General features: G+C 27.0%; 1 protein-coding gene across 3 annotated transcripts; it reads right to left on the bottom strand.

The window, feature by feature from the left end:
- Window positions 1-8,547: 8,547 nt before the first annotated feature.
- On the bottom strand, window positions 8,548-15,565 carry LOC135923205 (cleavage and polyadenylation specificity factor subunit 6-like). Of its 3 annotated transcripts, none has more exons than XM_065457829.1 (14): window positions 15,454-15,565; window positions 15,334-15,411; window positions 14,510-14,611; window positions 14,362-14,465; window positions 14,254-14,319; window positions 14,121-14,209; window positions 13,685-13,852; window positions 10,763-10,911; window positions 9,942-9,996; window positions 9,456-9,717; window positions 9,320-9,411; window positions 9,129-9,276; window positions 8,987-9,082; window positions 8,548-8,862 (listed from the first exon to the last, which is right to left on the bottom strand). In XM_065457829.1, the coding sequence occupies exons 1-14, from the start codon at window positions 15,517-15,519 to the stop codon at window positions 8,646-8,648; spliced, it is 1,692 nt and encodes a 563-aa protein (XP_065313901.1). In that variant the 5' UTR covers window positions 15,520-15,565; the 3' UTR covers window positions 8,548-8,645. The 3 variants fall into 3 exon arrangements, with proteins under 3 accessions (XP_065313901.1, XP_065313903.1, XP_065313902.1); XM_065457831.1 differs by having other exon boundaries at window positions 14,510-14,608; XM_065457830.1 differs by having other exon boundaries at window positions 9,942-9,993; window positions 15,454-15,564.
- Window positions 15,566-17,274: the final 1,709 nt, after the last annotated feature.

Below are 17,274 nucleotides of genomic sequence, written 5' to 3'. Positions count from 1 at the left end.
TAGGGTCAAAAAAATCTTCTAATAATTCAAGTTCAATTCAAATCCCAGGTGACCTTGGCCAGTCAGCGTCTACATGAGAGTATGACCCTCCTAAAAATACCAAAATGTTATCCATTGATAATTTAAAAATGTAATGGAAAATTTTCTAGATTATTATAGCCTACCCCCCAAATGCCTACCTCCTACCACTTACCCCCTACCTCTCTATAGATATTAGGATGCAAACTGTTCCTACCCCCCCCCCGCTCATGTAGACACTGGCCAGAATGAACCAAAGAAAATTAAATTAAACGATTACGTGAAAAAAGATATCCATGAAAGGCAAAGATCATTTCAAAAATCATGGTACAGAGGTCTAGACTGGTCGGAATACAGTATAGAAGCTGACGCTGCTTTTTGTTTTAAATGTAGGAAATACTTGTGTAGTCCAAGTGATGAATTTGGACAAAAGGGATTCAGAAATTGGAAAAATGCGTTAGCTGCCAATAAGGAACTGCTAAAACACGAGAGCTCAAAAGCTCATTTAAATTCAATTACAATATGGCATGATAAAAATCGAAACATAAATAAGGGTACTGAAATAACAACAATGTTGAGAAGTCAACAAATTAATCGTAATCAATACTATATTAAAGCAATGTTTGATTTGATCCTATTTCTTAGCATACAGGAGCTACCTTTTCGTGGCACTGGTTCGACACAAATTATAGATGTTGCAAATGATAAAAAATAATTTATTCTTCTGGATTATTTATAGCAATGTTTTCATACACGATTCAAAAAGATCCAGTTAAATAAGATTATTAAATTTATTCCCAAAAATGCCCAATACACATCACCTCAGATACAAAATGAAGTAATATCTAACATGGCAGATATGGTGCTTGAATATATTTCTGATAAATATAACAAAAGCGAGATGCCTTTTTTTTGTCTTAAGGCTGATGAGGCAAAAGATGCATGAGGTTGTGAAAACCTGAGCATAATTATTCGTTATAATTTTTCTGGAGAAGTCCAAGAAAACTTAATAGGAATTATTAATTTAGAGTGTCTTTCTGCTGAAAGCATCACTGATTGCATTTTAAAGCAACTTAGTGACTTAAATAATTCAACAAATATAATAAGCCAGGCATATGATGGTGCAAACGTTATGTCTGGCCGAAATGGAGGATTGCAAACCCTTCTTCAAAAAATTATTAATAAAAAAGTTACTTTTAAACATTGTTACAACCACAAGTTGCATCTTGTGGTTCAAATTGGTATAATAATATTGTTATCATTTCTAATTTTTTTAATTTACCAATGCATTGTATAATTTTTTTAGGCATTTTAACATATCCTGTAAATATACAAGCCATACTCTTAAGAGACTTTTAGACCAGAGGTGGACTGGTCATTTTGAAACATCTCGCATCATTTATGAGAATTTTGAGGCTATTGGTGAAGTATTATTTTACTTTTCTAATAGAACTCTTCATTCAGAGGATTCCACTCATGATTCAGTCGAAGCCTCTGGTCTTTTATCTCAATGCATTAATATAAATTATGTTATATTCGCCATTATAATTTAGGAGATATTAATAACAATAGTGGATGCTAAAAATTGTAATGATTCTAAGATCAATATACTAAAAAATAAAAGAAGTGATAATTCTTTTGATTTGATTAGAATTTAAGGCTGAAAATCTTTTAGCAAAATTTAATCTCACTCCCCAAAAATCATCAAGGGTACGTAAAACGCATATAAATTTTCAAGATTTTTTAGTTGATAGCAAATTACAATTTGATTGTGAAAAAGACTCCAATTGGAGTTCTTTAAAAAGGATTTATTTCGAAATTATTGATAACTTTGTTGATCAGTTTTTAGACAGATTTACACAAAATGATTATAATCTTCTTTCATGTTTAATACATTGTCCCACTTTGACCCTGAATATTTCTTATCAAATAAAATGGCCCCATTGAAATCATTGTTAAACTTAAATATGAAAACTTTACATCATAAAATGAAGATAGCAAAAGGATTGTTAGCTTCCGAAGTTAAAGAAAAACATAATTTTTAAAATATTCTACATATTATGTATATAAAAAAATTATCATCATGCATTTAAAGAATTGTATAAATGCTACTCAGCAGCCATAATCATTGTGATATCAACGGCTTCTTGTGAGGCCTCGTTTTCTACACTAAAGAGAGTTCTATCGAGCACTAGAGAGTCGATGCAGTATCAACTAAGCAAAATTTAGTATTGATGGCTTATGAAAAAAAAATAACACAAAATTTATCTTTTAATTCATTTTAATAAAATTTAAAAATAAAAATCGCCGTATTTTATTATAGTAATTTTGTTTTGTTTATACATATTATAGTATTATTTTGTTTTGTATATTCATATTATAGTATTATTTTGTTATTAAATTTTTAATAAAAATAGGAAAAAATTTCTGTAATTATTTGTTTGATTTTAAAAAAATAGTGGCCCCCTCAAGTAAGCACTTGAGCCCCCCTAGCTGAAATGGCTACAGCCCTGAATATATAAAATACATGCGCTATGCTATAAAAGTTATACTATTTTTACTGCAATCTTGTTTTACTGCATTTTTATTACCTTAAAAAAAATTAATATTCTTACTTCTATGTTATAAAAATTAATTACCTAAACTACATTAAAAAAAATTAATATTTATATGTTATTGATTTTTACTATGTTAAAAAATATATTTAAGAAAAGAGCAAATTTAAAATAGCTAATTTTTTTAATAAATAAAAAGAAAATCATGCGAATTTTTTGTGTGTGTATAAAAATAATCGTAGGAGAAGCATGTAAAAAAATGCTTATTTTTTAATAAATAAAAGAAAAGGAAAATTTCTTATATTATTTTTACAGCACTACCTAGTAAACTTCACACTTCATTCCTGTTTTCTATTTTGTTAGTACGGATATCACTGATATCCACACCCTAAAAATTACTTCATCGTTTTAGAATTTTATCCTTGAACATTCTAAAAAATAAAACGAAAGTTATATAAAATGATTAATTTAGAATAATCTGAAGGCCTTCACAAAGCTTCTATCATTGTCAATAATTGTTCTTATTACATGATTCTGATTTAAAACTTCTATTTGTAGCAATTATAATCTGGTCATGACTATGCCTACTATATTCTAAAACACGGGACTTCTAATGATTAAAATGATAAAAAATTTTAATAAACGGGATTACGCGAGACAAAAGCAATTACATATAGTTAATGAATTTATTTTATCAAATTACAAACTTATCAAACGTTATTTCAACATTTTTTTTATTTATAAAATCAAAATATAAAAAAAATCATATGCAAATCTCTAAATATTTTTCGAAAGAATTTTATTAAATATACCTTTTGAAATAAATTTTGCGAATTCTTCACAATTTGAAAATTTTACTTTATCATTAATTCAATTCAATCCCTAACATTTTTCTGATGAGATAATCCTGATAAATTTTCCGTTTTACAATATAACAAACTCTGCAAGCATATCATCGATATTTTTTTAGGTTGAAATTTATCAACAATTTCAAAATCATAGAAATTTAGTAAGTATATTGTCATAATTTTATTTTTAAAAATCATATCCTTTTTCAATATATCAGATAATTGTTTTTAAATATTTTTGAGCTGCCTATTATTCTTCAATTTGTTTAAGGTCAGAACAGTTGGTTAACATAGATACTACAATTGTCTCGTAAAATCTTTGTTGGCATTAAGCCTTTAATACGCCAAACATATACTCTATAATTGATATTAAGTCGATTATTGAAATTTCATTGGATTCAAGTATTTTTATTATTTTATCTAAACGACCACATACCATTAGAACAAAGTCTAAATAGGCCTCTGCTAATTGGTCTTCAAATAATGATTTGAAATTTTTAGTGGATATTTTAAAGAGAAAATATATTTTTTAAAATTCTTTCTACTTGCAGGAATGAAATTTATGGTTGTTTTTTATATTAAATCTCTCGAATAAACTAGAGATTTTATAAAACTTTAAGATTTATCTTTAAATCAGGGATGTGAACCCTTCGACAAAAGAAAGGGTTCAGGTCATGGTACAGGAATAAAATTTGAAAAGACCCGGGTCCAGTGTTCGGGGAACATATAATGACTCAAAATAAGATATTTTTTTCATTCATTTATTATTATACTTCAATATATACATATTCATAATTTACAAATGAAAAATTTAAAAATGAAATAATTTATATTTTAAATGTTTTATTCAATCGCACAATCATAATATCCTCTAAAATATCATCCTTGAGATTTCCACTTAAATTAGACAATGTATATTTTACAGATGAAAATTCACGTATACCCTTACCTAAAATAGATAGTTATCTTTGTAAAATTATTGTACTTGCGATGCCGGTACAGCCATGAAGATTCTTGATAATATAAATAATTCTGCATATCTTGAAGAATTTTTTTCCCAGAATTTTAAAATATTTATATCCTTATTTATTCTCTTAAGTTCTGAGAACTTTACTATTAAAGATGTAATAGGCATTTTTTGATCCTCCTTTCTTCTGATGATAATTTGATTTTTTTTTCTCTATCTAAAAGTAAAATTTCAAGATCATCAATGTTGCTATCATGATTATTATCACTACTACCAGTAGATATTGTCGTAGCCTCCAATATATTGTAAATAATGGAGTTTTGAGTATGGCATAAATCCTTAAGATGGTCTTTAGCCATTTGTTTTTGCTCAATACTCAATAAAACTTGATATTGAGGGTCTAAATATATAGAAGCGCATACAATACTATTTTGCAAATATTTTTGCTCTCAAATTTTCATGTTTTCTGATATTTCGTATAAAAATCACTGTAAATTATTCTAAATCTAATCGGCGTCTAATCCATATAGGTCCTTTATTTAACAACAAGCATCTTCCGACAAAATGACTTCACAAGCTCCTGTTGCAAGATGTAAATTTATTTTGATTTAAAATTGAGAAAAAAGAGGAATATTCAAATCGCCTGTTTAACAGAAAAACGAAACGAATAATTAGATTATTTGAGTTAAGACTATGTAAATGAATAGGATAGAAAAGTATATATAATCGTGGATATTTTACTGATAAAGGATCATAATTATTATTATGTTGCGAACTTAATTTTTTTAATTTTTAATTTATATTAATTTTATTTTTCTTTTATTTTGATTATGTTTTCACTTTATATTTAAGTATTTAATAATAGTATCATAATTTAGTTCTAACTTTTCTTTATTTGACAACGGTTCTAATCTCCCAATTTTAAATTCTACCAACTTTGACAGCTCCTATAATAAAATCATTACAGAAATCTTTCAAACTTAATAATCGTTCTATCATCATTCAAATTGAGGATGAACGTGTTGTGCATTATCATTTAAATGAAAATATTATTACACAATTCATTTTAAAAATAATCAACGTATTTCTATAATATAGCATATTAAAAAATTTACATAATAAAATATTATTACCTACACTAATGATATCAATCTCTAAATAAAATGGAAGTCCAGGAAGAAAATTGAAAGAAAAACGCGAAGATAAAATAAATGATTCCACAAAAAAAGTTTATAAATTTTAAAAAATTTATATTAATTTTAAAAATTTTTTTTATTTTTATAATTTTTATGAGACCTAGAACTCTTGGACCCTCCACTTTTAAAAAGTGCCCGGGCCCGGGTTCAGCCAAAATACAAGGGTTCAGGGTCTAGGTTCACATCCCTGCATTTAATTTTCTTAATTTTGCGGGACAGAAACTTATTTAGCGGGATTGCACAACCTAAAGCGGGATGTATGGTAGATCTAGTCAAGACATCAAAAGTGTGCCTACCTTCAATACGTTTTAATGCTAAGGCTGCAGACTTTCGTTGCAATAATTTCGAGTCGATCCAATAGACACACACAAGAAAGTTGTTTCATTAAAAACCTTTAAATGTATAAAAAATTAATTCAATTCAGTATCTTCTACCTGGTAACAACACTATATCGTCGCCTTTTATGATTTGAAAAGATTATAAAAATAATATATAAATAACTAGGTTTAATAATATAGTTTCATATATGTAAAAGATATATATTTTTATTGTATTTATTCAACAAAATATATTTAATATTAAAATTATTTCTTAGATAATTTATGCAATTAAAACAAAAAGGAACTAGCTCCAAATTCTACACTCGATTTTTCAAATATAGAGGCTTCAACAAGAGTAAATTTATGTCAATGTTTTTGTACTCATTTATATCAATATCATAAAACAATCAAAGGTATCTAAATTAGAGATCAGAAAAAGTATCGGCCCGAATGGGCTTCAGGCGAGGCCTATATTTATTTTAAAAAAGCTAGTACGGGTTTTGGATATTTTTTTAAATATATCTAAATTTATAAATTTTATTTTGGATACAATAATTTTTAAATTTAAATAAATTCACGCCGACAAAACTTTTTTTACAAAAATTTTGAGCCGAGTTTGAAATATTAAGCCCAATGCAGATCACTAATCTAAATTATGTAGCAATTCTTTTTACTGATTTTCATAAGAACCAATATGGATAATATAAGCACTCAGTTCAGTTAAAATAAAATGTTTATACCATAAAAAGGAATGGAGACAAAGAACAAAAGCATTTTTGTCTTCTTGTTCTGGTCAAAACATGTTTCAGTTTTATACCTGGACTATTGGTTTTTTTGTTGAGGAATTATGCTTCGTAGCAATATAAATCTATTGAAATATTATTTCAAATTTTTTATTACCTTTATTCTTAAACTCAACATGGTTAATATTGTTATGTGTAGCAAACTATAATTAAGAAAATAAGATATATATATATTAGTTAATTAATTTTTATCCTTTTTTGAAACGTTCTAAAACTGTTGCCAGGATCATCATTCCAGTTCCACAATTTTTCCCAGGTTAATGCCTTTGAAAATGAATTTTGTGATAAAAAAAACTAGGTAAAAATATTGGCTTTTTTGTAATAAGTAAAAAATCGTTTGGGTGTTATAAAATGTAGGGAACTGAAATGATAGGTTTTCCCCTTCCTCCACCCATACTATGGGCAGGAAAGTTGAAAATTTAAAGAGATCCAATACGCAAGTTTTTAAAGATTTAACCAGCTTGCCCACCCATTTTTTTTTAAATTTACATGCTAGCCTATTTAGTATTTACTCCAATATTTTGTTTACACACCCACCCAAATGTTTAAAAATTACTTTTTTGATTTAGATCATTATTTATTTTTACTTAAGCTTATAAAATATGCATATGGAAATTTAAAAAAACAACTTTTAGTAAATATAATTCCGTTCCACTCATTTTCTTTTATCTTATAACAAGTTTATGCCATTATGTTGTCTAATTTCAAAATCATTTAGACATAAAAAGAGGAAATTTTAGCGCTTACGAGGCTGTCCTAACTCGCTTTTTTGGTTTCTTTTACCTCTGCAAGAAAAGGCTATTTTTTTTATATTAGCCAATCAAAAAAATATGATTAAAATTCCAAATTCCCCTAGAGATTTTGCCTACTTATGTATTAATATATTTGAGGAATTTAGACATATATAATATGGCTAAAATTAATTTGGCCATCCTAAAAATCGGCTAAATTGAGGAGTTTACTACATTTAACAATAAACATTGCTTATATTTTAACTATTATTAACTTTTGGATAAAAAAACAAACTTAAAAATTCGTGGATATTTGATTTTTTCTGATTAAAAAAAATTTATTTTTTACATTAGTTCAAGGATTAATGGTAAATAAAAATCAAATAGAAATAGGATAGTTTTTACAGTAATATCGGAAAATATTGGATCTAATCGGTAAAAAATTTGTAAATCGGCTCCTTAAATAAAATTAAAAAAATAGTAAGGTGGGAAATATTAACTATTCATTTTCATATCATATTTTGTAATAAATAGATAAAATAAACATCTAAATCTTGAAAGTTATTGATGAATATTTATATTTTATGCATAACATTAAAATAATTGTAAGTTGGGATTTCTTACCTATAAGGTTTTTTTAAATTCTGACCAAAGGTGCAACAGACTAAGTCTAGATATAAAAAATTTTACTACTAAGTTGCAGGTGGGCTACTATCAAAAAAATTGATTTTACAATTAGGCCTTTTTTTTAATTTATTTACCCTACTCCAATACTTGTCGCCCATTTTAATCTTAACTTTACCCTTTCAGAAAATGAGATGCCACTGGGAATTTAACTACCAATTTTTCGTTTCACATCTCTCAAGGCTAAACCCACCATTATTATTAAAAAAACGGTTTATTTATTTAAATTATCTAAACAATTTATATTACAAGTGTTTTTCTTTTAAATTAAAAATTAAAGTAAAATATTTTCTTATTATATTTTTTTTCACTATCCAAGTTTTTTCCAGCGAGATTTTTTAAATTAAGAATAATGATTAAATCTAATATTTGCTGAAGTTATCTCCCAGAAAAATCCAATATACTATAGAAAAAACGAAGGAATATAAAAAGTAAGAACTATGTGTATTATTTTGTTTTAAATATTATCAAACTAAATGAAAATAAAAGAAAATATGAAGATGTTATAAAATAGTTGATGTGTTCAATGACGCCTATAATCGCGATCACGATCTCTAAGAGTGGAAGAAGAGGGAGCAGATGCGATGTTTGAGGTGGCATCGTAAAAGTAATCATTATAAGTGGCCTGCATAGATGGCGCAATAGAACCCGCAGTAGTCAAATTAGATGATATGGCAGGGCTGCGTTTATCCATTATCAATCGGTCACCACGATCGCGTCTACGGCTCCTTGACCGGTCCCTAAAAGGTTTACATTCAGATATATTACTTTAGTTAAAATACAAAAGATACTGTACTAGAAGTTGGAAATGATTGTTTTTGATTTTTCAAGCACTAGTGTATAATAATAAAATCAAAAAAATACCTGTGTGACCTGTCTCTATCCCGATGATGATCTCGATCTCGAGATGGACTTTGTCTTTCCCGTCTGTGATCTCTTTCTCTTCTTTCCCTTTCACGCCTAAATAGCAAATATTATATTATAAAAATTTGTATATTACATATACCTATAGCTATAAGCCTTAGACTCTATTCCTTGTAATGTATCTTCCAATGAGTCCATCAATATTTTACATCGTTCATCGTGGGATATCTTCGTCTGTTTTATAAGCGATATTGCTGTAATCAATGTCTCAATGGCAGCACCAAAATCGCCTAAATATGTAATTAGTTCGAATAAAGTTAATATAATAATTACCGACACTAGCATCAGCCACGGCTCTAGATATAGCAGTGCTGGATATGGTTTTATTACGATTCATAATTTCTTCGAACTCTTCTTCTGAGATTCTTTAAAATCGCGTAAGTTTATGATAAATATGAAAAATACTAACATGTTGCCTCGAGGAGGATGTAAAATGTGATATCTAGAAGAGGCGGATGTGGGAGGTGAATGAAGAGTAGCAGCCGCAGCAGCAGCGGCTGCAGCTGCTGCCGCAGCAGCATCTGAGGAAGGCATTGGAGGGAAAAAGGCTGGGTTTAAGTGAGGGGCCGGTATGGAATGATATTCGTGTCCATTGTAACGTTCATTTATTTCACTATGAGATTTGTACAAATTTGGCACTGGTGGATATAATCCCACTCTAGGATAACTGTCTATATATATAATATTTTCAAAAAATATGTAAATTGCAAATAATTCAAACGTTCTTTATTTTGTATAAATATTACAAGTCATTTCTATTATAACAACTGATAGAATTTATAAAATTTACAATATTTTTTAGATTTATGATAATTCAAAAATATAAACATTGGATAAAAAATTTTACAAAAGATAAAATAGTATAATATAACATACAAAAAATAAAATCCAATACCATTAGAAGAGGGTGGTGGTCCTCTTCCATAAGGATTGATTCGAGTTGATTGCTGCTTTTACAGGTGTTATTAATTTGATAGGTTGAAGAATATAATTACATTATAAAAGTTAACTCTATAATTATTTTTATAATCGTAGCATTTCTATATTTTATTATAATTGAGAATTGCATTATACATTTGTATTAAATAAAGACTGCAAATATATTATTTAACTTTTCATAATAAAAAATACAATAATATTATACATAAAATAACTTACATTTTTATTATATATTTAACTCTAAAAATTCAATATAATTTATACTACTAATTAATTATCATAATTACTATAATTTAAAATTTTTTAAATAAAAATATTTAATGTATCATTATAATCAAAACATAAAATAACTACTACAACTAATTAATTTAAAATTTTTAACTTTAAAAATAACTAGATTTTAATATTTTCTTTTATATTATATAGAATTTCATATAATATAATGGTAAAAGATAAATACAAACTAACGCAGATAATAATAGTTAACATCAAAATATGGTACTTTAAATAAAATAATAATTTTTGCAATACCACGTTTAACGATTACTTATAACTTTTTAAATATAAAATGCTCTAAAGAACATAATATTTCCTGGTATAAATTATTTAATATATATGAAATAATATCTATTATGCTTAACTAGTTTGTTACTGTTTAATATAACAAAATCATGTTTATAAAACAGTCTAAAAGTTTTATATTGATTTAAATTACTCGATACCAAAATATATCACAGTGTTTGTAAATTTATATAACTGATAGAATAATATTATTACCGAATAATTAGAGCCCATATATTGATAGGAGTCTTTGATTTTTAGATCACTTTGATAATTTTGATGGTGATCAGGTGGTGGTAACATGGGAGGCATATGTCCAGGTGGTAAAATCAAGTTTGAGTTTCTAATTGGAGGAGGCATCAAATCTAAATTAAACAAAACTAGATTCAGCTTTAAAATAGATATAAAATCGGCACCCTTTTCTTTCATCCAAAATAACTTTTTTGCAATTTGTAAAAATTACTAATATGGAAGTGGGAAACTTTTTATAATAGGTGATTTTAATTTCTTACAAAAAGAATAGTTTGGAATTATCAAAATTTATTGTTTTAAGAAATAAAAAAATTATCTGCAGCGGGGTTTCACTTTAAAGCTATTGGCAGTGGTGTGCCGATCTTCATGCCATTTATATCGAAAACATGATAAAATTTTCACTACAACAATTGCCAATTTTATTTACTTAATTTTTTTTAAATTTCATGAACACTAAATTTGAAAACATTAAATTATATTCATAAATTATAGTTATCATGTATATAAATTATTTTATTTAAATTGGAAGGACAGTGAGAATCTTCTTGAGGTTAGGGTTAGCCCAGCTACAGATCCATGCTCAAGTATTTACTGGCAGTGTTTATAGATGAAACACAATATTTGGCTAAAATGAAAAGTCTAGTCAGCTCCAATCTTCTCTATTTCCAAAAGGATAAAACATTATCCATTGCTGAAGATAAAGGAGATAATAATAAATAACTTTCTTGTTCCAAATCATTCACGATATCAGCAGAGGCCAATTAGTGAATTGTTTATTCCATCATTTTTGTATTAATCAGATTTACAATAAACATTTCTTGACATTCTACTATTTGGTTCATCTCGATGTAAGACAATGGTAACATTATGTAATTGCATAAAAATTGAACAGGTGTAAAACATTTTTCCTTAACCCTGCACTACTAATCTTATGAACAAGTTACCACCAATCTATCATAAAAATTAAGACAATATAAAATAATTTTAGAACCAATTGAGCTTTAGAAAAAATTTTTATTGTAAAATAATCATAAAACTTCATTGAATACAAATATTTTCATATAAAATAAAACTTAATTATAAAAATCGCATTCATGGCAGCATGATGCTTGGTGTGTCCGATAGATGTCTTTTTCAGTGCAGATTGTTGTCGTTATACATCTCAATTTTGATGGTGCAAATAATACGAATAGATTTGGGAGATGTTTCCCTTTCTTCCAATAGGTTTTTCCCTATAATATCTCTGATCATGACCCGTATAGAGTGTCTCAAAGTGATGCAATTTAGGTATATTTGCAACCAAAGATTTATTAAATTTCATATAATTTTATGCTAAATGCTCTTCTTGATAATGGAATTCGATTTTTATTACTCATATTACTATTATAAATAATTTAAGAATTTACAAGGACAATATTAATCACTATATAATGGTCATCTCACCGTTTTTCTATGACTACAAATAATTGAGCATAATCGATCCAATATGGCATATCAGTGGAGTTGTAATATTATTCTATTTGTGTTAGAGTTATTTCATTTATTAAAGCCTGCCCTGAGTTGTGGATAATAATAAAACTATTTTGTTTGATTTCGGTTTGTAGGATAGCAATAAAAATTCCTGGTCATATAAACAAATAAAAGAATTAATTTTTCCTCTCTTTTTCTAAAAGCATCGGGATTTCTCTTTTATTATACCTTGTATTTTGGGTTGCCAATGTAAATATTCAAATTGAACATAACATCTATTTATTGAAATATAGTTTTAACAAATCAGATACCTTCTTAATTGCATAAAAATAAAATAATTAAATTAATAAAATAACATTTCCATAGAATTTAATATTAAATTAATAAAGAAAATTTAATATTATAATTATTAAAGAATTATAAAAATTAATATATTTTATAATTATAAATATTAATAACATAATAGCAATAACAAATTACTTTAGGTGAGGTGGCCGCTGATTAAAAAGTCAGTGGCAGCAAGCTGACAACCAATATTTTTTTCATAAAAATTTCAAGGTGAGCTGGACCTATTTTGAAACTATTGACCAGGCAGTACTTAAATAATTTGCAGATGCACTGATATCTATGCAGCTTTATAGGTGTCACTAACTGAAATCACAACAATTTACTATTTAAAAATCAAAATTTTTATAAGAACATAATTATAAATCATTTTTTGATTCTTTATATATATGTTAGCGTCAATGTGTTATATTTACAACTATAAATAATTTTTTAAGTGGGTTTTTAAAAATTTTAAATCAGATTTTACCAGAAATATATTTTATAATGTTTGGAATACCTATCTTATGAATTGTAGACAATTTTGCTGTTACCTTTGAGTCATTTAAAATTTATATAAAAAATATATGGAAAATTTTATATAAATTATATTACGTTTAAAAGTTCATGGAAAAATTGTCTGAAATTCATAGGGTAGGTAATCAAAACATGACGGCATACATTTTCAGAAAAAATCATATTTTTAAATTTTAAAAAACGTGCTCAAAAAATAATTTAAATTGAAAAAATTACACATTGCTGGAAAAAACACATTTATGCTAACATGTATATATTATTGATTCATTTTGTTATTTTAACATTTTCTGGTATAGCAAATCAGGTGGCTAAGATTCAGACCATTCCACAATTCAAAAAGAGGTTGGCTGATTTTGGTAGACTTTCACTATAATTGGCAAAAAAAATCTAATCTAAAAAACTTTTGTCAAAGTGTTTTATTTACATTGCAATATATTTTGAAAAAAATTTGTCCACCTAACCCAAGGGGGTGAGGCTGCCTTGACTTCTACTTAGTATCAAATAAAATAAATGGAACAGTGCATTTATTGGGAAAGCATGAATAATAATAAAAACTTGGTGGTAAAAATGGTAATATTGGAGGAGGGCCTTGCGAAGGTATAGGCAATGGTGGTGGTGGATATGAGTATTGTCCAGGTGGGGGCATATTTATTGCTGGAGGAGGTAAAGACATTGAACCTATGCCCATACTTACACTAACCTGGCTCTTTTTTTGACGGGTCTCTGTTTCAATAAATAAATATAAATGATTGGTTAAAAAAATAAGATGCAGGGGAGAGATCAATTTGGTTATATTCAGAAATGGAGCTTATGGAAAATGATTTTATAGTGATTCTAAAAATTTATAACATTTCAAAATATAATATGATTATTATTACATAATTAATAAAATATTCATAATGGCTCATAAATATTCAATTTTCTTTTTAAAAATTCATTAAATATTATATATATGTTATAAAATTAATATATACAAATCTATTTATTTTACCTCCAGTCAAGGTTTTCGCTTGACTTTCAAAATGATTCAGAGCTTGTTTGGTAAACATAGAAACCATGGGATGTTGCCCATTTATCTCCCTATATTAATATATTAAAACAACAATTTTATAAATAATTATCACAATTTGCTTAATTTTTCCAAAACAATTTTCATGGATCCTTCAGATGCAAAATGGATGGCAGCAAAGCTATCATATTAGAAATAAGTAGTCTCGTTTAATTTAATATACCCCTTAGATTGGCCATTAGTACGATTTTCATAAAATTTAATTTCAACACAATCATTAACACCAAGAGTATAAAAAGTATTCAATAAATCTTCATCAGTTGTCCACTAAAAATATAAAAATTATTAACAGAAAAAATTTTACAATATACCCAACATAAATTTCCTATATATAATGAATATTTTTTTCCACTGTATCTAGGTATATGTATTATAGGTGTTATCGTCTTTAAAGTTTTATGGGTGACTTCCTGCTAAATTAATTAAATCATATAAGCAAACATATTTTATCTATATTTTTAATTTGTGTCATATTCCACCCTATAGCCATGGGAATCCAGGTCACTTCATACTTTGTTTCTATAGACTTAAAAGAAAAAATCCAACCAAAAATATTGTTCTTTTCCTTAACAGAAGCTTATTGGCTACTGGCCTGCACTAGGGTTTTAAAAGAGCCCAATTCAGGTGAATTATTAAAAATTCTATGAGCATTCATGCTTATATATCATTATTTTGGCTAAAATCATAATTGAGTCATTTATAATAATAAAATCAGACTTTTTAGCAATTTTAGCCTGGTCATATTTATTATTATTTTGTAGGGTTTCAAAATTAATATATAAATGTGTAATAAAAAATTATATATATATCAACTTGTTAAAATATTAACATGTAAAAAAGGGCTTTTTAATCTTCAATATCATTATATAAAAAAGCTAATAAAACTAAAATAGCTATTGATTTATCATTATTATATATATATAATTATAATATATGGAATAATAATAAAATTTAAATAAAGGGAAGTATAAGGGCATAAAAATAGAATATTTAAATATATTATAAAGGTTATATTGGAAGGTTAAAATCTTTTTTCAAACATGTTAATTTAAAACCAATATAACCTTAAGAATATCCAAGATTTAATAATTAAAAAAGTTATGTCCTATTAAAAAATTATGCAATTTAAATATACTTCTGTAATAGGTAAAGTCTCTGTCAAAACATCATTATATAAATCTATTTCAGAATTTTCGTTTTCAAAGTCATTTTCCTATAAAGAAAAAGTTTAATTTATTAACGAACTCATTTATACTTGAGTTGTAAAATCCTGTTCTATATCATCAGCGTAAAGATCTATAGCAACTTCATCGGCCATCATGCTTATTATGTATTTCTGATCGAACCAAATTATAAAACTAAATTTGACATTTATTATTTTTTTATATATAATTATAATTGTTAGTTATGTGTAAGTAGAGTAGGGTCAATTTTTTCTTAATGTTACCGAAAAGATATTGAATATTGTTATTCTTAATATTTTTTTTGACCTACCTTTTGGGCATGGCACCCATTATAGTTATATAATTTATAAAAAAGATCTAAAGGGGATCATGCGATTAGTTTTAGATATTTTTTTATATTAACCATTATTCACATGCTGTAGTCGAGATGGGGGAAGGGCGGATAAAATTGGCAATATAAAATATTTTATAAACAAAATGTTAGTATATTAATGTAATTCAGTAATGAAGCATAAAATTAACAGACGGGGACGTCCGCTAGGTCTTTGGATGCCTATGCACCCCTGTTTTAAAAATTAATACTGTAATATATTAATTATAGTATGTGCTATTCTAATATATTATTATATAATTTTAAAAACATATAAAAATTGAATTAATATCAACATGCACACTCTCTTCCCATTTATATTAATTCACACCTTCGGACTCAAAAGATATACTCGGTTTTCTCTATCATCTCCCTGCAACATTCTCACTGCTCTCTCTTTTCCCTCTTACCTCTCCGTTCTCAACGCCTCGGCCTGAATTCTCTTTTTTTCATAACCATATAGTCATTTCACATCGTAATCTCTCGCCCAATGCTCTTTTTCTTTAGCATTTAAAACGCACATTCGATATCTATTTTCTCCTTTCGCTGCTAGCTCCACCATACTCCTCACACTAATAGCATTCAAACTTTCTCCCCTTTGTGAAAAAACTTCTCTTGTATCCAGACATTTTCCTTATGCTATAACCTTCCACATGCACATCGCAATCTATCTCTTTATCCGGACAATACGTTAAAATATGACCACCGCAATATGCCCCACACCACATTTATAACACACCACATTACTACCCCTCTGTGCTTCAATACCAAACGGTCGCGACACTTCTCGACGTCCTCGGTAAACCATCATACCTCTCTCATCATCATTTCCATTTTTCATCCTCCCAATTTCATCATCATTCACCCATCCTCTCATTATCTCATGTACCGATAGTCACCTTTACCCAATCTATCACCCTCATTATGTCCCTCTACTAATAACCGGGAGATGATAGACTTACGCCAAATGGCGTATTAGCAAGAAATAAAAGTTATATTTTTTCTTATTTATACGCGTTTTCCGAATCGATAAAAAAGTTACGAAAATTTAACGAATTATTTAAAATTTGTATTTATAATCATTTAATTGCATATCGCTTAAGTGCAAAAACTTTTAAATGCGAAAAAACCCAGCGATTTTGATAATAATTACTATGGTATAATGTTAAATTACATTTATAATTGCGAATCGGTTAATTGCGAAATATCGGATAATTGCAAAATTTTTCAGGTCCCATTTATATGACAATAACGTTAATTTAATCGGATAAGTGAAAAAATAAAAAAAATTTATCGAAAAAAATTATTCATCATTTTTTTTATTTAACCTTTTTCCATTCAGTCATTCATTCATTAATTACCACGCCAGAAATTAATATAAAAATGGTAAAAAAATTATTCCAAACATTAACCCTGAAGCATAAAAAAGAAATAATTGATAAATTAAACACTATATCAAAAACACAATTAGCATCAAATTACAATTGCCACGTCTCGACAATCTAATGTTTAATAGCGAATA

Source organism: Gordionus sp. m RMFG-2023, chromosome 2, assembly GCF_954871325.1.
Source record: "Gordionus sp. m RMFG-2023 chromosome 2, tfGorSpeb1-WG-v2, whole genome shotgun sequence".
Lineage (NCBI taxonomy): Eukaryota > Metazoa > Nematomorpha > Gordioida > Chordodea > Parachordodidae > Gordionus > Gordionus sp. m RMFG-2023.
This window is presented reverse-complemented; position numbering and strand designations above follow the sequence as displayed.